This window comes from Papio anubis, chromosome 2 (assembly GCF_008728515.1).
Source record: "Papio anubis isolate 15944 chromosome 2, Panubis1.0, whole genome shotgun sequence".
In the NCBI taxonomy this organism is placed as follows: domain Eukaryota; kingdom Metazoa; phylum Chordata; class Mammalia; order Primates; family Cercopithecidae; genus Papio; species Papio anubis.
Window position 1 is genome coordinate 82,900,753 of NC_044977.1, and position 24,248 is coordinate 82,925,000.

Genomic DNA, 24,248 nt, shown 5'->3' on the forward strand with positions numbered 1-24,248 from the left:
AATAAAGTGCACTGAGAAAGGAACAAGACGGAAAAAACGTGAATACTTGATAATATAGTTGAGCTTCTAAATGAAGCAACCCTGGAAATACCCTACTTCTGGGTATTACTCTATAAGAATATGCATCTTCTCTTTTTTGAAGATACAGTAAGACTGGTTTTCTGCCTCTTTAGTCATAAATATCCTAACTGCTACAGATAGTATTAAATATGCATGATAATTAGCAGGATGATTAAAAATGAAGCATGCAGAACAAAAAGATAAGCCTCCATAGTATTTTTTAATGATGTGTAAGTTATATGACATTTAACCTGGCATTTTATAAAATTTCGCTAATCTTAATAGTTCTTTAGAAGTCTCTCTTAGATTTAAAATATGTATTGGTACAATTGGGTCACATGAATATAACAATCTATTAATAAAAAATGCATACACTGGCAGTATGTGCTTAGGCTAGACACCAAAAAAAAATTGGTCTTAAAATGCGTATTATCTGCTACAAAGGAAAAAAAATTATAAGCATAGTATTGAAACTAAATGAAAGGAAACCTGGAAAATACTCTAGTGAGCAAATAAAGATTAATGATATGCCATGTATTGGTAAGTGCTGAGAAGAAAACTCAGTATAAAAGGCAGAGTAATGAGGGAAGTAATGCTGTTTTATAAAGAGTGCTCTGGGAAGGCCTTCCTGATAAGTCGGTATATGAGCTTGGATGTGAAGGAAGTGAGAGCATGAACCACATGGAGGTCTGAGGGAGAGGGTTCTAGTCAGAGGGAAAAGCACGTCCAAAGACCCAGAGGTAGGAGCATGCTTGACATATTGCAGGAAAGCCAAGGAAGGAACCATTTCACTAAGATGGAGAGGACTGGCTAGGAAGCAAATTTGTAGGGAAGAAAATTTAAAAATCAACTTTGGATGTTATAGTAGAAATTGTGATGGTCTCCCAGTAATAGAAACCCAAACCAAACACATTGGGTTTTTTAACTCTCATAGGAAAAAAAAATCTAAAGGTAAGCAGAGTGGGGCTTTTGTGGCTTAACAAAGTCATGAGGATCCCAAGTTATTCTGCTTTACTATCCTTAGCATGCGACTTCCATTCTCAAAGTAACTTAGGGCAGTGAGGTGGCTGCTAGAGTGCCATTGTTCACAATTGTGTTCCAAACAAGAAGTAGAAGAATGAAAGTAGGCCAAAAAGGATATCCCAGCTCTACCCTGAAGTCCCCACCCAACAACTGCTTATGTGTCATTGGCCATCCTGAATTCCAAAGGAGTCTAGGAAATCTAGTCTTTTAGCTGGATATATTGCTATCTAGAATAAAATTGGAGTCCCAAGGAAGAAAGGGCTAGTAGATATTGGGTGGACAACTAGCAGCTTCTGCCACTGTCATGATAAATTTGTGGTGCCTACTAGACATCCAAGTGGAAGAGTTGGGAAGGCAGTGTAATATATCTTTGATAAATAAAACTTCATTGATCCTTTCTTTATATTATCCTTTTTTTTTTCATTTTAGTATATAAGAATATTAGGTCTTTCAGAGACCTCAGTCTCTCTTATTCTGCTTTGTTCATTAAAATTTTAATTTTCTCAAAACCAAATTATTCTCCCATAGGAAGTCATGTAACTTATTATGCATTAACTTATGGAGTTGGAGTGAGACTACTGTTCATCTTAAATTTCAAGAGTTTTTCTTTTTCTTGTTTTTAGTCATGGCCTGAAGATGCTCTTGAACGTGTAGCTGTGAAATTCTTAGAAACACTGGAGCTTACTGAGGTTGAACGACAAGAGATAGTTCCAATCTGTAAACACTTTCACACCTCCATTATGGATCTTTCAGAAAGGTTAATATTAGTAAATTTTAAAATGACAATGAAGGGATCTGTGGAGCCCATTTCCAAATTAATTCACATGTATTTGCTATCTTATCTGCTATCCCCTTTCCTACTGTACTTACCTGGTTTATGTGGTATCTTGGGTCACTTACCAAGTTAGATCCTCCTGGCTTATGAAACATGTGAAATAGTCTGATTCTTTCTTGCTGTAGTTCATCTTTTATAGACATATTTGTTGATTTGTGGTTTTTTAAAAGATAGGATTTCACTTGATTTGTGCCTTTTAAATATGTCACCACTAGTTGTTATTTTAGAGACAAGAAATTATAATGTGGTAATATGTAGGATTCTAGAGTCTTACAATGTTCAAGTACTCACTGACTTCTATATAAAATGTAATCTTTATTAAATGTCTGTTAATGGTATGTTGAATTTACCTTTTTGTGGAATCCATTACTTATAGTGAGGTATGTTATCTGCCTCTCTTTTAGGTTCTTGCATGAGTTAGGACGACATAACTATGTTACTGCTACTTCTTACCTTGAACTCATTGGCTCATTTCGACAGCTTTTGACAAAGAAGCGACAAGCTGTCATGGAAGCAAAACAGCGATACGTGAATGGGCTTGACAAATTAGCTTTTGCTGAGTCTCAGGTAAATTTGATGAGCTGCTCAGAATGGTAATATATACTGAGAAGTATAAGAAATAATAATACAAGCTATAATTTATTGAGAATATGTGATATGCCAGGCTCTTTGTTATGTATTTCACATCTATTCCTTCAGTTATTCTTCATAACAACTCTATAAGGTAGACACTTTTATGATCCTCATTTTACAAATGAGTATAGTAAGTTTTATAGAAGTTCAGTAAGTTGCCTAGACCACACAGCTCAAATAGATCATGTTTTATTTTTAATTAATTTTTTGCCATTTAAGAGAATATAAGTTTAGGTCGCTTTTTATTATAAAAGCTGGTTAAATATGAGATTTGTGGTTTTTTAAATAAGTGCTAGTAATACTTAATTAGTGTTAGTTCAACATAAGTAATAGAGGTTTAGTTGGCTGATCTTTGTATCATATGTCATGCACATAGTATACCAGGAATACTCTGAGATGCTGCTTTGTTTTCAATCTACATTTCTTCTGTGAAGAAAACTGGCCCACACCTTTTTTTTTTTTTTTTTTTTTTTTTTTTTTTTTTGCGATGGAGTGTCACTCTGTCACCCAGGCTGGAGTGTAATGGCACAATCTTGGCTCACTGCAACCTCCACCTCCCAAGTTCAAGCATTCTGTCTCACCCTCCCGAATAGCTGGGATTACAGGTGCACGCCGCCACGCCTGGCAAATTTTTTGTATTTTTAGTAGAGACGGGATTTCACCATGTTCCCCAGGCTTGTCTCGAATTCCTGAGCTCAGGCAGTCCACCTGCCTCAACCTCCCAAAGTGCTAGGATTACAGACGTGAGCCACTGTGCTTGGCCCTGGCCCACACTTTCATAGTTTTGTTTATCATGCAAAGAACTAGCAGAAAAAGTTGAGATTTTCTGCTCCAATACTTTTATGGATACATTTAAATTTATATTTTCTGCATTTGGTTTCAATAGCAATTACAGCAATGGAAACTTAATCATATTATAAACTGTCTCTTTAGGTTGGTGAAATGCAAATGGAGCTTGTTGAATTACAGCCCAAATTGGAGGAAGCTAAAATTGAAAATGCAAATATGATGCAGGTAGAGTATCCTGAATGTTTTTGATGTCAAAGGACAATTGAAATATGTAAAATTAGCCTAGAAAGTAAGAGTTAATTTTTTGCCACTAGACTTTAGAGACTTTACCCTTTTCCATTGACTGGCTGTCTCATTGGGTCCAATGTGGGTTCTGTCTTTTTTGAAGGAATTTGTGAAGCCGATTTCCAAATTAGTTCACATGTATTTCTCCTGATTTTATTATAGACCCTTCTATCCTTCAAAATGATATGTTAGATTCCCTGATTTTCAAATATTCTTTTGTCTAGGATTGAAAAAGCAATAGGGTGTTTGAGAAATTGTCTTCATCTTTCACTTCTTTAGGTTATTGAGATAGAGTCTGTACAAGTGGAAGCGAAAAGACAATTTGTGAAATTGGATGAAGAGGTAGCCAGTGGGAAAGCTGACGAAGCCCAAGCTCTGAAAAATGAGTGTGAAAGTGACCTAGCTGAGGCAATTCCAGCCTTGGAAGCAGCTCTGTCTGCACTGGATACACTTAAGGCACGTGTTTGAATTAACTACTTTGTGTTTCATCAACAGAGGGAAGTTGAATATGGGTATTTGGCTTATTAGAAGTGGCTGTATTTCAGTAGGTGGCATTATCTTGTTTCTTTCTAATCAAATGAAACTTGCCTCTTAACAGTTTGCCTTTGATATATTGTTTTATTTTATTTTATTTTTATTTTATTTTATTTTATTTATTTATTTTTGAGGCAGAGTCTCACTTTGTTGACCAGGCTGGAGTGCAGTAGTGCAGTCATGGCCCGCTGCAGCCTCCATCTCCTGGGCTCAAATGATTCTCCTACCATAGCCTCCTCAGTAGCTAGGACCACAGACACACACCACTATGCCTGGCTAATTTTTTTAAATATTTTTTTTTTATAGAGACAGGGTCACCCTATGTTGCCCATGTTGGTCTCAAACTCCTGGGCTCAAGTGATCCTCCCAGCTTGGCCTCTCAAAGTGCTGGGATTATAGGCATGAGCTTCCATGCCTGGCCTATTTTTGCTTTTTGTATATTATTTATAATTTTCATTCAGGATATTCTAGTAGAATGAGACGAATAGACTCCAAGAGGCCAAAGTGGTTCTGTACGTGGACCAGCAGGCATATGTTAAGTACAGTGTGGAGCTAGTCTTCTGCAGCCTCCTGGACCTGCATACACAGAAAAACTTAAAGGCCATTTCCAGTACAGCTGTGAGTGGCACCATCTGTACCACATTATGTTGTACACAACTTTTTACAGGTCTTTAGGGAAGACCAGAACAACTGCACCAAGCACAGCAGGAGAGGCAGCATCTGTTGACTAGGGGGTCAACAGTGTATTCAGGTCCCATTTTTTGCCTTTTTTTCCTAATCAATACTCTTTCTTTCATGTAACAGACCTGACAAGACTGTAAACTCAACCTGTGGGTAATTTAGCATTTCACAGAATCAAACTCTCTGATTTTCAGTAACATCAGCCCTGTAGTTATAAGACAAGAGATTATTTTAGGGCATTTATAGAAATTTCCTAGTGCTCTCAATGCGCTGTGAATCAGGAATTTAAAACGCTGAGCTTATTATATTCTTTCTTCATGCTCTCAGGTACTTTCTTTCTTTCTTTTTTTTTTTTTGAGACAGGGTCTCACTCTGTCACTCAGGTTGGAGTGCAGCGATGTGATCATAGCTCACCACAACCTGAAACTTTTGGGTTAAAGTAATCCCCCCCAACCCCCCCGACTCAGCTTCCTGAGTAGCTGGAACTACAGTCACGTGACACCATGCCTGGCTAATTTCTGGCACATTCAAGAGTCACTTATTACCCTGTGATCTTTCTGCATTCTCTCCTTAGAGATTTATTACAGCAGCTACTTATTTTGACAAAGCCTTGTTTTAAGAGGCACTCCATTCTAGGTGACCATGAGCAACTTCTCTCATGTAACTCTCAAGTAAGTAACTTCTCTCTATGTTCCATGAACTTTCAGCACTCCATCCCCTGATATAGGATTCTTGATGCCTTCAATTTAGGTCATTAATACTAGGGTCCCCTTTCATTGAGAGTCTGTTGCTTATACCCTTCCTGATATCAAATGCGGTATTACCTGAGTTAGAGTTCAGTTACAGAGAAGAGAGTTAACTCTATTTAGTATAAGCAGACAAAGATTCTTTAGGGAATTTTGTTTTGTTTTGTTTTGTTTTGTTTTTGAGACGGAGTCTCGCTCTGTCGCCCAGGCTGGATTGCAGTGGCCCGATCTCGGCTCACTGCAAGCTCCGCCTCCCGGGTTCACGCCATTCTCCTGCCTCAGCCTCCGGAGTAGCTGGGACTACAGGCGCCTGCCACCACGCCCGGCTAGTTTTTTTTTTGTATTTTTTAGTAGAGACGGGGTTTCACCGTGTTAGCCAGGATGGTCTCGATCGCCTGACCTCGTGATCCGCCCGTCTCGGCCTCCCAAAGTGCTGGGATTACAGGCTTGAGCCACCGCGCCCGGCCTCTTTAGGGAATTTTATAAATGGATTACAGAATTGTTGGAAGAGGCTGAGCCTCCGGGAATGACTCACAAAGACATACCGCAGAAATGGTCTACCAGAGCAGCTGTCCCTCTGAGTAGGAAGCCTGCAGAGCCTTCCTACAGTGCCACATGACCTCCACTATAATCTACATTGTCACAATGGATGTCTTGCACCCTGCCACTCTCCCCATTTATTGTCTGAATTCTAGTATCACTCAAGTGATCTGGAATCGAATTCTCACCCAGAACTCTAGTTGCATGAAAAACTAAGATATATAGTTGTTAGCTTTCCAACATTTGCATCTTGCAAGAAATGTCAGAAATATATTGGTGTGGGTAAATGAATCTATACTATCTATTATAACAATGTATACCTTTTTAGAAAATAGGTTTGGAATTGGGACCTACCTCTTCTTTCATCTTCAATACAACTAATATATATAAGCAAATATAGAATTAAATCTTCATCTAAATTAGGATTCTTAACCTAGGTTCCACAAATGGGTGTGGTATGTGATTGTATATGCGAAAAACTATATTTTCTGGTGGATTTATAGCTGCCATTATGTTCTCATAAGTATCTATGACTGACCCCTCCCAACATTTGAGAACCATTAGTCTTAATCTGTGCTGAATTCTCTTTTGCTAATTGTTTCATAACCACGTAAAGTAAAAAAATAAATAAATAAAAAATAAAAACAACAAAACTTTGATTTCAAATAAAAAGGAGTGCTTTCATTATTCTCCAACATTACTTTAAAATTTTTTCATTATTTAAAAGTAAACTATTCTGAAGATGTCCTGTTTGTTTTTGTTTTTTTCTTTTAGCCAGCTGACATTACAATTGTGAAATCAATGAAGAATCCTCCATCTGGTGTTAAACTAGTTATGGCTGCTGTTTGTGTCATGAAAGATATAAAACCAGAAAAAATTTCAGATCCTTCAGGGACTGGAGGCAAGGTAATAACTTGACACATATTTGAATCATATTCATGAATGTATAGAACTTGTCAGCAGCAACTATTATCAAATATCAACAGTACCCAAATTAGGGAAGAAACATTGTTTTCCAGATATTGTCTGTATATATTCTAGGGTAAAGCTAAGACAATGTAGTGTCAAAAAAATGTGGTTCCAGATGAATCTGGCTAACATGGTAAAACCCCATCTCTACTAAAATACAAAAATTAACCGGATGCAGTGGCAGGCACCTGTCATCCCAGCTACTCAGGAGGCTGAGGCAGGAGAATTGCTTGAACCCAGGAGGCAGAGGTTGCAATGAGCCAAGATCGTGCCACTGCACTCCAGCCTTGGTGACAGAGTGGGACTCCAGCTCAAAAAAAAAAAAAAATGTGGTTCTAGTTGCTTCCATCTCCTTTTCTGTCTATGCAGAATTCTCCACTACCATGGGCTTGGAACTAAATGAACACTGAGGTACATGTACTTTTCCAGCTAAGATTCTTTCTGGGTATTCCAACAAATCTGCTGAGTTAAGCATTATAGTGAAGTTGTTAAAAGCATGTGCTCTGGAGCTAGAATGTCTGTATTCAGAAATCCCAGCCCCACTAGCAGCGTGACCTTGGTTAAGGTATTTAACGTGTGGGATTCCATTAAAAAGAGATGTACCATATGACCCAGCCATCCCATTACTGGGTATATACCCAAAGGATTATAAATCATGCTGCTATAAAGACACATGCACACGTATGTTTATTGCGGCACTATTCACAATAGCAAAGACTTGGAATCAACCCAAATGTCCATCAGTGACAGACTGGATTAAGAAAATGTGGCACATATACACCATGGAATACTATGCAGCCATAAAAAAGGATGAGTTTGTGTCCTTTGTAGGGACATGGATGCAGCTGGAAACCATCATTCTTAGCAAACTATCACAAGAACAGAAAACCGAACACCACATGTTCTCATTCACAGGTGGGAACTGAACAATGAGATCACTTGAACTTGGGAAGGGGAACATCACACACCGGGGCCTATCATGGGGAGGGGGGAGGGGAGAGGGATGGCATTGGGAGTTATACCTGATGTAAATGACGAGTTGATGGGTGCTGACGAGTTGATGGGTGCAGCAGACCAACATGGCACAAGTATACATATGTAACAAACCTGCACGTTATGCACATGTACCCTAGAACTTAAAGTATTATAATAATAAAATAAAATAAAAATAAAAAAATAAAAAAATAATTAAAAAAAGAGAGGGTACTCATAGTATCTACCTCATAAAGCTAATGAGAGAATTAGATTAGTTAATACATATAAAGTTTTTAGGTGTAAAGCCTCACAAACAGTAAGTGCACAATAAATGTTAGCTGTTATTATTACAATTATTATTCAAGGATACATCCCTTAAAAAGGAAGGCATAATATCCATTCTAAACTGAATGTACAGGCTAATTTTCTCTTCAGGTTTTTTTAATACGTGGGTTTAAATTCCTGAATTAAAGAATTAGATTTTTTTTTTGGCCATTCTGTCCTTCATTGAGAAAATAAATAGGCTCTTATTAAGTTATTCTCATTTACACACACACACATACACACATACACACACACACACACACACACACACACACACCTCCCTATCAGGCTTCCAGAAGCAGGAAAAAGAACTTTCAGCTGGTTATTTCAGCTCTTTTGCCAGTATAAGTAGCATGTGCTTTTACCCTATGGTTGGCAGAGCAACGTGTACTCACTCTTTGGCTTTCTGCTTTCTCCTTTAATTTCACTTGGAGAGTCTAGGTAAGTGAGGAGTTTGTCTTTAAGAAAAAGTTTGGTACTTTTCTTATTTAAAAGAGTCAAAGAATACAGGAAAGTAAATTTTGAAGTAATAAAAATTTATTTTCTTATATGAAATTGTGATAGCGTTTACTCAAGTTGCTGAAGTTTTCAAAAGAAATAATCACATTATTTCCTTTTCAGTGTTTACTTTTTTAAACAAATTCAGCCTATAAATGCATTTCCATATTTAAAAATATTTTATGTTTAACATGTACTTGAGGAAAGTCTTAATTTCCAAGGAGATGTAAGTTGATAGCTGGGCGTCGTGGCTCACGCCTATAATCCCAGCACTTTGGGAGGCTGAGGCAGGTGGATCACTTGAGGTCAGGAATTGGAGACCAGCCTAGCCAACATGGTGAAACCCCGTCTCTACTAAAAATACAGTAATTAGCCAGGTGTGGTGGAAGATGCCTGTAGTCCCAGCTAGGCTGAAGTGGGAGAATCACTTCAACCTGGGAGGCAGTGAGACAAGATTGCACCACTGCACTCCAGCCTGGGCGACAGAGTGAGACTCCATCTCAAAACAAACAAAAAGTATACGATTAGTTTCTCTTGATAATACCTCTTAAACTTCAAGAAGAAAAATTTTACATCTAGCATTTTTAGTTGCAAATTTAACAAATTTCTATAAATTTTATTTGTAGATATTAGATTACTGGGGACCTAGCAAAAAACTTCTGGGAGATATGAATTTCTTAAGAGATTTGAAAGAATATGACAAGGACAACATTCCAGTGAGTTGCATTGGGTTTCTTTCTATAAATGTGACTTGGTTAAGATGTTTAAAAACTTTAATATTATGCAATAGTTTACAACACATATAGGAATAGTCCATTTTAGGATTAACATAATAGAGATATTACATTTATTAACGATACTATGAATTTTCATAATGTTTAAAACCATTCCTGTCTCAGATAATTAAAAAGTTATTTAATAAGTTACTCTTTTAGTGTATAATTGACTTGAAAGAGTTGTCTGTCTTCTTATAACAAATTAAGAAATCTGATACACAAATTTATGTAAGATTTAAAAAGTATAGCACATTATTTTCTATCCAAATTCTTATTCTTAATGTTTAATTGTTCTTTTCCATTGTTTCCGTTTGTCCTCTCAATGTATGTCTTTTTTTTTTTTTTTTTTTTTTTTGAGATGGAGTCTTGCTCTGTAGCCCAGGCTGGAGTGCAGTGGCATGATCTCGGCTCACTGCAACCTCCACCTCCCAGGTTCAAGCAATTCTCCTGCTTCAGCCTCTTGAGTAGCTGGGATTACAGGCACCCGCCACCCTCCACCATGCCCAGCTAATTTTTATACTATTAGTAGAGATGGGGTTTCACCATGTTGGCCAGGCTGGCCTCAAACTCCTGGTCTCAAGTGATCTGCCAGCCTTGGCCTCCCAAAGTGCTGGGATTACAAGTGTGAGCCACTGTGCCTGGCCTAAACTTGTAAGTCTTTTAATATTTTTGGAAGAAACATTTTGCCTTCATATCTGTAATACATTTGCATATTTTGCTCACAAATGTGATGTATTTCTGCTACAATTATGCTTATTTTTAAATTATCTCAAAATACTTATTTTGGCTTTTAAAGCCAACATTACTTTTTTATACAAATGTTTTTATTGTATATGATTTTTTCATCTGATGATTGTGTGATCTATATTGAAATTTTAAAATTTAAATCTTTGTTATATAGGTGACTGTTATGCAGAAGATTCGTAGTGAATACTTAACGAACCCTGAATTTGATCCCCCTAAGGTTGCTAAAGCTTCTTCTGCAGCTGAGGGTCTGTGCAAGTGGATTATGGCCATGGAAGTGTACGACAGAGTTGCAAAGGTATTTTGAAGATTAGCACGTCTGTATTCTACTAAGATATTCCCAGGAATTAAAATCTGTACTTATATTTACTGGTTAAGAAGTTTCTCAAAGTGACCACAGAGAGAATTTGTCCTGCTGTAACATATTATCATATATTGATTGCATACCTAGTAGACGAAGAGAATATTTGTGCATAACATAACCTGGTTGGGGCTGGTGTGGGTGGTAGTGATGCAGGAGCAGGGATGATGAGTAAAATTAGTCAGATTTACTTGTAGCTTTAGGACCCAGGACAAAGGGGAATTAAGGTTTGATGAGGCAGAAGCAAAGAAAAATCTAAACCATCAAGGGGAAAGTGCCAGATTAAAAAGTTGATTCCAAGGATCAGAAGTAAGAGGATCCAGTAGAGTTAAGAGGCAGAGCATGGAAAGATCCCCTGAAACAATACCATGCACTGACACAGAACCTTTCATGGAATACCCACCGGGTCCAAATTTCTGGGAGAGCAGAGAATAGTTAAGAGCATTTTGTAAATCTGGCTAGCAAAGGACCAGGGCAACAAAGGCTTTGCCCTCGCAGCTTGCAGAATTCTACCTAAGGAAGAAAGAAATATAAATAAAAAGGTAGATGAAAATATGTGGTAGCATGTGTTTAGAACAAACTCAGAAGACAGAATAAATGATCAAGCTATAATAATTGGGAAGGTCTTCCTAAATGATATACATACACGTACCTAGAGAGAGGTAGAGACTTTGTTAGTTTCAAGGGAGCAGACCTGAAAAAACCTGTTAAAGAAATAAAATTAATTTTATCTAGGATGTCTTTCCATTAAACATCTTGTCCCTTCACACGGTAGTCTCATGGTAGCTCAGCTAATTTCCACATGTTCCACAGATGTGTAGACTCTTGTGGATCCTTTCTACAAAGCAGAGAAGCCAAGGCACTCAGGCTTTTTCCTGCCTTCCCACTCTACACCTCCACACTGCCGTTTTTATTCTGATACAAGCTGCCCCATGTTGATACAGAAGCATGGGAGGGAAATATGCAGTAATGTCTTCTCTGAAGTCAGAAGCAGAAAAGGGAGCTTCCTGCTTTCTGTCTACTTATTTAACACATTTTCTTTCATGTTCTTTCTGTCTACTTATTTAACACATTTTCTTTCATGATTTCAATGCAGCAGAGAGAAAGCAGGGCATTTTGTGTCTGATACACTGCTCTCTCTCTCTCTCTCGTCCGTCCTTGCCTTCAGCTTCTTTCATGGCAATTTACTAGAAGGGTTAGGTCTATCTACTTTCTAATAGGCGCAGACTCTCTCTGGTCATCTTCTACATTCTTTATACCAAGGGCTTAAAGGACGCTCAGTGATCCAGTTGGCCAAACTGCATTGTTGATATGCTGATGGGCATAACAAAACAACTTTAGGAAATCCCTTTTTTGTTATTCAAATGTGACTTTTCAAGATTTGTTGAGGAAAATTCAGTTTTGGTAGTGAAACTGAGCATCAAGGTTTTCTTCCTTTTTATTTCCACCATCACAGCTCTAATCCTGGCAAGGCAGATGTAAGCCTCAATCTGACTAGGAAGAAAATCACAAGCTTGGAAAGGAAAAAAAAAAAACACCCAAAGCATATTCATGTGTTTAAACAAACACTTATTATTTCATGTTATATGTTTTTCTCTGTTATTTGACGACAGTTGAGTGACACCTACTCATTATTTTGAGACATCTTGTGACATTTTTGCTACATATTTCGACATTTTGTTAGCCCAGTGTAAATTATCATTTTATAGGTAACAATTTGCTAGTCCAGATTTATCTATTTTATAATATATATAGGTATATTTTACTTTGTATGTAAAAACAGAAGATTTAAGGCAAAATGTTTATGTAATTTATTATAATGCATTTCTAATCCATAATATCTATAAGGGAGGAATTATACAGATATCAATTTTACATAGTACACATCATATCTGCATATATTGTTCCCAAAAAGGTAGTGGCTCCTAAGAAAGCTCGCTTAACAGAAGCTCAGAAGTCTTTAGCTGAGACAATGGAGCTTTTGAATCAGAAGAGAGCAGAACTGGCAGAAGTAGAACATCATTTGGAAAATTTACAAATGACATTTCTTGAGAAAACAGAGGAAAAGGCTGCTTTAGAAGACCAGGTGGAACTCTGTGCTAAGAAACTTGAAAGAGCCTCACAATTAATTGGAGGACTGGGTGGAGAAAAATCAAGGTCAGATTTCTATTTATTTTAACAAGATTTAGGAATGTCAGGCTTGAATATGTGACCTTCTTTGGGTGTTTATTGCAATTACTGATTTTACAATGGCTGGTTGAGAATATGGGACATTCTGGAAGACACCTGGCCAGGCTTCTCCAAACAAGGATATCAGTCTTGAGGATGGTGTTTACAAATTGCTTTCACATGGTTTTTTAAAAGAGGCAAATAAGGCAAATGGTAACAATTTTTTTAATCCAAGTGGTGAGTATGTAGTTGTTTGTTGTACAGTTCTTTCCAATTTTATGTATGTGTAAAATTTTTTGTAATACAATGTTTGGAGGGAGTAGTGAATGCATGGTTCATTGGTTAAATTTTATGTTAACGAAGATATAACTGGCTTGATCTAACAAAGCCAGTAAGCTTTATTCTAATGTATTTACTTGGATTGGACAGCCAGCTATTTCATTTATTCTATTTGTTGAATGAATAACACGATAAAGTTTGACAAGACTTTGTAGTACAGATTAGATAGTTTTGGAATATACTTTTTTATTGTATGGGTTTCATTAAATGGAAAAAATATCATTCTTAGTATGTCAGCTTCTATACAGCTTAAATGTAATTTTTGGCAATGAATTGCAAATGTTCCTGTGTTTTACAGTCTACCAATAAATACTAAAACAAATAGCACATCCACTAGACCAAATCATCCAAGAGAAAATTATTAGGCAAAATGTTGGTGTTTTGGGTTTTTGTTTTGTTTTGTTTTTTGGTTTATTTTTTGCTTTTTGTGAAGGGCCAAGTCCTGTAAGAAATGTCTAATATTCTAATAATGAAAGGAAGATTGTCATTCACATAACATAGATACATGTTATAGCACATAAGAGCTGGAAGGGTTCCAACCTCATTTTACAGATAAGCAGGTGTCCCACATTTTATAGCTTTTTGTTACACAGTTGGACTGGAAGCCCTTGCCCTTTCAATTACTGTCTCCCATCATTCTCTGTTGTAAATCGATTTTGCCTTTGGTTGATGGCACAGATGGGCCCAAGCTGCAGATGACCTTCAGATAACATATGAAAATTTAACTGGTGATGTCTTGGTATCAGCAGGAGTCATAGCTTACCTTGGTGCTTTCACTTCTGGCTTTCGAGAAACATGTACAAAAGATTGGAGCATGTTGTGCAAGGTAATGGTTTTATATTTTTTAAGTCTTGTTTTAGAACATCCAAAGTATGTTTTGGGATATTTTGGGGGAAAGGATGATAACAAGGACAGAAAAGAAGAAATAACTGAAAACATGGGGTCTTTCTTTTTTTGCTTCTTGTTTCATCAGTAAAATAGTTCCACAGTTCAACTTTTAATTTCTTTTCTTTCCGTTCCTTAGCGTTATTAAATACTACCTAGTGACAATTAAACTGATATTTTAATTTAAAAAATATTTCAATTAACAAGATGAAAGAAAACAGATTTTTGTTTATTTCTTACAGAAGAAAAAAATCCCATGTTCAGAGGAGTTCTTGTTGAGTAAAACCCTGGGTGATCCAGTACAAATTAGAGCTTGGAATATTGCTGGATTACCAACAGATAGGTTTTCCATAGATAATGGAGTGATCGTTAACAACTCAAGGCGTTGGTAAGAAATATAAACTGTTTATTTTTTCCGTTGTTTTATTTGAAAAATTTCAAACATATAGAAAAGTTGAAAGAATTTTATCATAAGCACCAATATAACTACCACCTCCTAGATTCTGCAGTTAACACTTTAGTATTTTTGCTTTATCATGTACCTGTCCTTCCCTCTATCACTCCATCAACCCATCTTTTAAAATGCATTTCCATGTAAATGGCAGACATAGGTATACTTCCTTCCAGATACTTCAGCATGCATATCATCAACTAAAGTTCACTATTTGCTTATGTTTTTATTCTTTTGAGGTAAAATTTACGTACATGAAATACACAAAACCATACCATTCAGTGAGTTCTAACAAAGTTATAAACTAGTGTAACCCAAATCTCTATCAAGATATAAAACATGACTACCACCAGAGAAGTCTCCTTATGTTCCTTTCGTATATCCCTACCTTCATCCCACCCCAAGAAATCATTGTTCTGATTATTTTCCACCATAGGTTAGTTTCGCCTAGGTTATTTTTGTATGGATTACTTCTAGAATTTCATATAAAGGAATCATAATGTATATGTTATTGGGTAAAGCTTCTTTTGGCATATTTTTTTCTGAGATCTATCCATGTTATTGCATACATTGGTACTCTGTTCCTATTTTTTGTTGCTGAGTTCCATTTTATGAATGTATCACTGTTGATGTATTCTATTGATGGACAATAGAAACTACATTTCTAGTTTCTGTCTATACAATGTACTTATTTTAACTAGGTATTGCTATCCATCTTCAAGATACTATAACTTGATAATTTATGCAATTTCATGGGTACCTTTTTAATTTGCTATCATTGATAGTCTGATAACTATAAAAACTTTTCAAATGTCTTTATTGTTATCCTCTTATTCATATCACTTTGAAAAACTTGGAAAATTACTTTCCTTTGAGAAATAGTTTTCTATAATGGTTATGTAGTGACAGTGTCATCTAATTTTAAAAGTCTTTTCATGGGACTGTATCTCAAATATACTGTGATAGATACTATGGAGCTCTTAGATTTATCAGGTACTATTTATTCTAAGTGCCCAACATCTTCACAATGTCCTGTGAGTTAGGTATTATTATTATCCCATTTTATAGATGAGGAAATTGAAGCCCAGAATGATTTAGTAATTTTAAATTAGTAAAGACAGCGAATAAGTGATAGAGTCAGAATTTGAATCCAGGCAATCTGATTTTCAAATCCTTGCTCTTAATTACTATGCTGGAGTGAATTGTGGAATAGGATATCACACTCACTGCCTTTAAAACCATAATGGAAATTTTGGTCTTCTTTGAGATGAGATAAATTAAAGATATAAGGAAATGTAACATCCTGAAAGTTTGAGTTATTGTTTGTTTTATATTCTCTGCAAATCTTTCTGGAAACTTCAAAACAACTAACTCCTGTTTATATTGGCAGTATTGTTTTAATAAAATAAGAATGTATATAATCATATATTGAGTTTACACTCAAAACTTTACTTGAGAGCGAAGATACTTAAGTTGAAACTTCTAAGCAATAAGCAAAATTTAATATAATCTGAAAAAGAATATGTTTTAGTTATAAAAAATGTGTTCTGTGGTAGAGCAGGGATCATTCTGTTTAACAGAATATTAGACCCTTGAGTCTGTTAATTCTGTTTTAGAACCCATTTCCATGTGTTTTGTGACCATTCAGATTATTTAAATTGCAGTTTAGAAAATGCTGTTGTGGCCTGGGCACGGTGGCTCATGCCTGTAATCCCACCACTTTGGGAGGCTGAGGCGGGCAGATCACAAGGTCGGGAGTTCAAGACCAGCCTGGTCAATATGAAGAAACCCTATCTCTACTGCAAATACAAAAAAAAAAAAAAAAAATTAGCCAGGCATGGTGGCATGCGCCTGTAATTCCAGCTACTCAGGAGGCTGAGGCAGGAGAATCGCTTGAACCTGGGAGGCAGAGGTTGCAGTTAGCCAAGACTGCGCCACTGCACTCCAGCCTGGGTGACAGAGCAAGACTCTGTCTCAAAAAAAAAAAAAAAAAAAAATCAGTTGAGTAGTATAGATTAACTATAACCACTGAGTCCAAATTCTAATTCCTGTGAAAAACATCTGATTGGTCTAGCTTGAGACAAACATTCACCTTAGGTTTAGTAACTTATAGCTGTGGGGCCCAAGCCAGAGTAACAACCATGAGTATTGAAGACCCGGAGTGTAGCTCTCAGAAGGAGAGTCATGACCTGGAAAAGTAGCTTACAGTTTTACAATTAGGACTCAAATGTTTGCTTCCTTCTTTTGCATTTTTGGACATGACAAAAGGTAATTTTATTTATTTTTATAATGATAGCCATTTACTCCAGCACTATTTGTTGAGTAATCCATTATTTCCTCACTGCTTTGTCCCTTTAGTCTTTCTAACTTTAGTGAGGACTTGTGAACTGCTTTTAAAATGCTTTGTTTTTCTTTCTACTTTTAATCCCAGTATTTAGATCATTTACATTTAATGGAATTATTGATACACTTAGATTTAAATCTACCACCTTGTTCTTTTTTATTTGTCTCCTTTGTTCTTTGTTCCTTTTTTTCTTCTTTTTCTACTTGGATTTGGATTAGCTGAATTTTTTTTATGATTCCATTTTATGTCCACATTGGCTTATTGGTTAAATGCTCCTTATTTTTAGTGTTCGTGCTAGTGTTTATAATATCATCCATTTCTAGTTTATTACTGAATATCTTCAAATAATTTTATGCTATTATATATAGTGTATCTTTCAACAGTATAATTCTATCTCTTGTCTGTCTTTTGTGCTGTTACATATTTCACTTTTTCGTATGCCATAAATTCTATAATAGATTCTCTTTATTTTTACTTTAGACAATAATTTATCTTTTAGAGTGATTAAATATAAGAAAAAAAGTCTTATGTTTACCTTCATCTTTTTCCCATTTTGGGACCTCTTAATTTCTTAGTTTCTGTTTGGTTTCACATTTCTTCTGCCTGAAGAATGTCCTTTAACACTTCATGTGAACAGGTCTACTGGCAATGAATTCAGCTTTTTTCTTTTTCTGGTCTAAAAAAACAATCTTTAAAAAAATTGATATGTAATAGTTGTACCTATTTCAGGGATATATGTGATATTTTAATACATTCATTCCATGTACAGTGATCAAGTCAGGATAGTGGGGTATTCATCACTTCAAACATTTATATTTTCTTTATGTTAGGAATATTCTAATTCTTCTTTTCTAGCAGTTTTGAACTATACAATAAACTATTGTTAACTATAGTTACCCTACTGCACTATCAAATGCTAGATCTTATGCCTTCTACATAACTGTATTTCTGTATCTATTAACCAACCTTGAAAAAAGTCTTTATTTCATCTTCATTTTGAAAGATTTTTTTTTTTTTTGGCTGAGTTTAGAATTTTGGGTTGACAGTTGTTTTTTGCTTCTGTTTTGGGGCTTATTGTTTTTTCTTTCACGATGTCACTACATTGCTTCTGACCTGCATAGTCTGATGAGAAGTCTACTCTAAGTCTTACTTTAGTTCCTCTTTATATAATATACCTTTTTTTCCTCTGGAAAATTTCCAGTTTTTCTCTCTTTAGTTTTCAGCAGTTTGATGTGTCCAGGTGTGTATGCACATGTGTTTGTGTGTGTATGTGTGTTTTGAGATCGGGGTCTCAGTTTGTCACCTAGGCTGGAGTGTAGTAGTGCAATCATGGCCCACCACAGCCTTGACCTCCTGGGCTCAGCTTCCTGATGTAGCTGGAACTACAGGCGAGTATAGTGCCCCCACCTCCCATCATTTTGAACAGCTGTATTGATATATAATTCATGTACCATAAAATTTACCCTTTTAAATTGTACAATTCAGCGATTTTTAGTATGAAATGCTACACTTAAGAAATACAAATACATTTTTAATTTACCATTAATAGCCTAAAATCAAAGAACAAGCCATTTTCTAAGAAACAAATACTGTGAGTGTATGTTAAGATGTTAAAAGAAGACATTTCATTAAAATTTTTCTGATCTTTGAGAGAGATATATATAATGCTTTCCAAGAATAAAAAAGGCTAAACTTCAGTTAGGGAACCACTGGAGTGGCAATAGGGGTAAACTTTCAAATCTACTTTCAGCTGCAGTGTGTGTTTTGCCTTTACTTCTTCTGGGATTCTTTGGAGTATTACTGGCCACAAACTGTTAATTTTCCAGCTTGGAGTTTCCTCAGTCATGTAGATGGTATAAATTTATATCCTAAACCTGTATGAGATATAGACCCACAGCTACACATTCACATTTTCAGGGGACACTTTTTCCTAACCAGATATGAGATGGGAATCAAAACATTTCCTTCTTGTCTCTTTATGCATAGGGTTGAAATTTTTTCTATCAGTGACTTCTTTAAGCCTTTTGTGAGTTTCAGCTTAATACAAAGGTCTCAGTTCCAGCCTCCCCCCACGTATGGACCCAGTGAGCCTCTAGATTATCAGACTGACACTCTTCCCAAGTCCAGCTGTCAGTTTAGCTCACAAACTTACTATTCTGGATTTTAGTTTTATCTGTTTTGGCACCTGTGTTTTTCTGTACCTATGTATTAGATATGTGTGAATGCATGTATGTGTCTTTTAAATGCATGCCTCAATTAACCTGTGCATTTAAAATAATGTTGTATTTTATCCATCAGCACTAGGAGGAAGAAGGATTTTTAGCCAGTCATGCTGTTGTGACTGTAGTTGATAATTAATCATTGTGCTTGCTCTTTATAGTTTCTAGCAGTTTGTCTGTTCATAATATTGTGCAATGGTTGAGAGCAGTTCAGACTCTGGAGTGAGGGCATTTGGGTTCAAACTTCCTCACTTTCTGTCTTGAGAGTTTGGTAACATATTTGACCTCTCAGTGCCTTGGTTTCCCCATCTGTGAATGAAAATAACTCCTACTTCATAGAAATGTTGTGAGAAAGCACTTAGCACATAAGTGCTCAAGAAATGTTAGTTTTTTGTAATTATCTTTGAATATCTCACTCTAGTCTATATCTTAAGTTCTGATTTTGCCATGTTTCAACCGTGATGAAAACGCTTACTGTGTCTCCTAGGTGGAGGTAGGAGACAAAAAATAAAATGCAAAATAGTGTGTTCCTTTTTTAGTGTTTATACATTGCTCTGGCTACTTAACAGCAAAGCTTATTTTCCTCCAAATTACCACCTCTGTCAGAAACGTAGATGGATAATGCTGCTTTCTTCAAACTGCTCAAAGATCTCAAATGTAGGCTAGTATTATTTTCATACCTAGAGTAAGGTATACTTAGAATTCAAATTCCATGGCCTGGCCTTATTTCTATGATGGACACAACAATCCAATTTTCCAGTATTCACATAAGGTTATATTAAATAGGAGTCAGATTTCTTTCAGAGTAGACAAGAATCTCTAATTATTGGGTAACCAAGAACATTTATTTAGGCATTACCAAGGATGTTTATTAACATTAGAATGTTAATTTATAGGTGTTGTTGCATTTTGTGAGGGAATGAACACATACTGTATTTTTCCAATAATAAGGACATGAAAGGAAGAAAATAATGTCTCTTTAAACAGGGCCTTGAAAGGTACCAAAAGCATCTACTAGTGTAATTACTAGGTAACGTCTATGAAAAAATAACTTTGTTTGCAGAATGCCTTTGCTTTCTTTGCTGTGGTAGGAAAAGTAGATTTTAAGCACCGTCTGGACCTTTTTGTACTTTAAGTAGGATTTCAGCACAATTAGAGCCAAGAAAGAAAACGTCCAGTCGTCTAGTTTAGTCTTTGGGGAAAGACAGAAACTAAAAGAACACAGTTATTTGAGAGTAAATTAAAGAGCTTATAGGGAAAGGGGATTTTAGCTCTAGCCCTAGAATCTGTTGGAATAGAAAGAGAATGGGAAAGCTGACGTGCCATGGGACAAAAACTCCCTTTTCTGTGATATGTATATATATCTATTTAAATATATATAAATATTAAATATATATAATTTTTATATATAATTAAATAAAATTATATATGTGTATATATATATTTTTAAATGGAGTTTCATTCTTTGTTGCCCAGGCTGGAGTGCAGTGGTGCGATCTCAGCTCACTGCAACCTCCATCTCCCGGGTTTAAGTGATTCTCCTGCCTCAGCCTCCCCTATAGCTGGGATTACAGGCACCCACCACCGCACCCGGGTAATTTTTGTATTTATTTATTTTTTTTTTTTAGTAGAGACAGGCTTTCACCATGTTGGCCAAGCTGGTCTTGAACTCCTGACATCAGGTGATCTGCCCGCCTTGGCCTCCCAAAGCACTGGCATTACAGGCCTGAGCCACCGTGCCCGGCCTCTGGGCTATATTTTTAAAAGAAAATTTAATGTACCGTACTGAATACAAGAGAAACCTAGGACAGTGAGCATCATCCATGAGGAAGAGCAAAAAGCACATCATATATTACACATCTGAACCATGAATCATATATTCTTGAACACAGTCTTTACTGTGCTAACTCAGAAGAAACTCCTAAATAGATCTCAGATATATACCACCCTAAACTTGGACATAATTTGTAATTCTACTTATAATCTGAGGAAATCCCTTATATGCTAGTGGATCTCTTGTTTTAAATGTTTATCAAATATTTTATAGTATTACTTTCATATTATGTTAACAGATGTCATGTATTAAAGTTACCATGAAGACAGCATATTATATTGGGAAGAGCAGAGCTCAGAGATTCACAAGGTCCTACTACTTCTAACACTGAACTAGTTTTGGAACCTTGGAACCTTGAGCAGAGTACTTCCTGAGACTGAATTTCTTCATTTGAAAAATAAATAAGAAAAAGAAAAAAAAACTCCTTTTCACTTTTTTCTCATAGGACTTTTGTGAAGAGTAATCCTGATAATGTATATGAAATACTTTGTACAGATTGATGGTGATGTTTATTATTTATATAATTCTAAAGAAATCTCAACGTTTATGTCTTCCTCTCAGAATTTTTCTTATTATATTCTAGGCCTTTAATGATTGACCCCCAGGGTCAAGCCAATAAGTGGATCAAAAACTCTGAAAAAGAAAATCAGCTTAGTGTTATTAAGCTATCAGATTCAGACTATATGAGAACGTTGGAAAACTGTATTCAGTTTGGAACTCCACTTCTATTAGAAAATGTTGGTGAAGAACTGGATCCATCTTTGGAGCCTTTACTACTTAGACAAACTTTTAAACAAGGTATAAAGCAATTTCTATTAATCTGTAGAACTGAAAGATGATTGAATTATCTTGGAGGCATGAAAGAAGCCTACTACATAAATTTAATAATAATGTTAATAATGCAGAACTTCTGGTTCATTGTTATGAGTGAAAGGAAATTTGGAACAAGCTATCAGGAATGAACTTTAGCCAGATATATACCTTGCCCTCTCTTCATTGCCTTAACCACTGTTATCTAGACTGTCAGAGAACATAAAGAAGTTGAAGCCAGCTTGAAATTCCTTTATCCTGTGACCCTTGACCACAAAAAGTCTATTGTTATGAATAGTGGTGGTGTCAAACCCCTGGCCTCAAGTGATCCTCCTTCCTCAGCCTCCCAAAGTGCTGGGATTATAGGAAGTAGCCACCATGAATAGTGATGGTGAATGTGGGCCTGAGTTGAGTTTAGGTAAACATTGTCCACCTAATATCTTTCTGTTTATAAAAATTTGTCTCTGCCAAGTGCTATTACCTTTAAGAACTTTAGTCATTTACATATATTTTAGAATCATAATTGAAAATTGATGGAGGAAGAAAGCTCAAGAGAAATCTTGATTTACAAAGCTCTATGACAACCAAAGAAAATGTCCTATATTAACCCATAAAGAGTCCTGCTGTATAACTGCTTACTTGTTGCTGTGTCTGTGACTTTTGCCTCTCCTGTTTTCTATATGTTGTTGTTATCATTTTGAGACAGAGTTTTGCTCTGTTGCCCAGGATGGAGTGTAGTGGTGCAGTCTCAGCTCACTGCCTCCTGGGTTCAAGTGATTCTTGTTCCTTAGCCTCCAAAGTAGCTGGGATTACAGGTGTGTGCCACCACGACACCCAGGTAATTTTTTTAGTATTTTTAGTAGAGATGGGGTTTCACCATGTTGGCCAGGCTGGTGTTGAACTCCTTACCTCCAGTGATCCACCTGCCTTGGCCTCCCAAAGTATTGGGATTATAGGTGTGAGCCACCGAGCCTGGCCTTGTTTTCTATTTTAAATTACTTTAGGACCATTTATTTGTAACCTAGGCAAGGCCAGAGAAGTACATAGTGTGAGGGGCTATGTAACTAGCTCACTTGTTATGCATTTGTTTTCTGAACTATAGGTGGCATTGATTGCATCAGACTTGGTGAGGTCATTATTGAGTATTCCTTTGATTTCAAATTTTATATCACCACAAAACTAAGAAATCCACACTATATGCCAGAGCTGGCTACAAAAGTGTCTTTGCTCAATTTCATGATAACTCCAGAAGGACTTGAAGATCAATTACTAGGTATTGTTGTTGCAAAGGAGAGGTATGTATTTTCTTAGATGCTTCTAGACGGTTTAAAAAGGAATATTTGTAGGCCATTAATATTTTTGTTTTGTGAATCTTTTAAAACTTTGTCAACTTTTATACTTTGTTACTATAAATAATCACATAATCCTCTAAAATAGCCATCTGTAACAAGTAAGTTATAAGCCAACTGTGTTATATTGGGCTTTTAGTATGGGCAGTTGGGTTCAGGTTACATGCCATTGTTACAGGAAAGGGATCCCGATCCAGACCCCACGAAAGGGTTCTTGGATCTTGTGCAAGAAAGAATTCAGGGTGAGTCCACAGAGTAAAGTGAAAGCAAGTTTATTAAGAAAGTAAAGGAATAAAAGAATGGCTCCTCCATAGAGCAGCCCGAGGGCTGCTAGTCGTCCATTTTTATGGTTATTTCTTGGTTATATGCTAAACAAGGGGTGGATTATTTATGCCTCCCTTTTTTAGACCATAGAGGGTAACTTTTTGATATTGTCATAGCATTCGTAAACTGTTATGGCACTGGTGGGGTGTAGCAGTGAGGATGAGCAGAGGTCACTTTTGTGGCCGTCTTGGTTTTGGTGGGATTTAGCCAGCTTCTTTACTGTAATCTGTTTTATCAGCAAGGTCTTTATGACCTGTTTCTTGTGTTGACATCCTATCTCATCCTGTGACTTAGAAGGCCCAACTATTTGGGAATGCAGTCCAGTAGGTTTTAATCTCATTTTACCCACCCCCTACTCAAGATGGAGTTGCTGTGGTTCAAATTCCTCTGACACCATGACTTCTGACTTGCATCTGAATGAGCCAGAAATTTCACCCCTAGGAATCTATGCTGTGACTGTAAATAGAAATACATTCATTTACATACATATACACAGGATATTAATAAGAAAATGCTTAGCAAAAGAGGGAAAAAGCAGCATATAAAACTATATCCAGAATATGTAATATTTTGTTTAAAAAAAGATGGATGTTTATCTACATATATAAAAAGAATTAAAAAAAGATTGGGAAGGAATACACTTCAATGTTAAAGTAATTCTCTCTGGTGGTAAGATTATGGGTAATTTTTATTGTTTTCTTTATACTCTATATATGTACTATTTTTATTTTAAGTTCCAGGGTACATGTGC

The 24,248-nt window shown here is 36.1% G+C and overlaps 1 protein-coding gene across 1 annotated transcript in view; it reads left to right on the top strand.

Annotated features, from left to right (window-relative positions):
• The window catches only part of DNAH12 (dynein axonemal heavy chain 12), a 255,190-nt gene that overhangs the window by 168,026 nt on the left and 62,916 nt on the right, over positions 1 to 24,248 (top strand). Inside the window, exons 48-59 of the mRNA XM_031663269.1 lie at positions 1,707 to 1,840; positions 2,323 to 2,485; positions 3,485 to 3,565; positions 3,905 to 4,081; positions 6,901 to 7,032; positions 9,519 to 9,608; positions 10,570 to 10,710; positions 12,689 to 12,930; positions 13,960 to 14,107; positions 14,409 to 14,554; positions 21,598 to 21,812; positions 22,927 to 23,119. Coding sequence (XP_031519129.1) covers positions 1,707 to 1,840; positions 2,323 to 2,485; positions 3,485 to 3,565; positions 3,905 to 4,081; positions 6,901 to 7,032; positions 9,519 to 9,608; positions 10,570 to 10,710; positions 12,689 to 12,930; positions 13,960 to 14,107; positions 14,409 to 14,554; positions 21,598 to 21,812; positions 22,927 to 23,119 — 1,862 coding nt within the window. The remainder of the gene's footprint in view (positions 1 to 1,706; positions 1,841 to 2,322; positions 2,486 to 3,484; positions 3,566 to 3,904; positions 4,082 to 6,900; positions 7,033 to 9,518; positions 9,609 to 10,569; positions 10,711 to 12,688; positions 12,931 to 13,959; positions 14,108 to 14,408; positions 14,555 to 21,597; positions 21,813 to 22,926; positions 23,120 to 24,248) is intronic.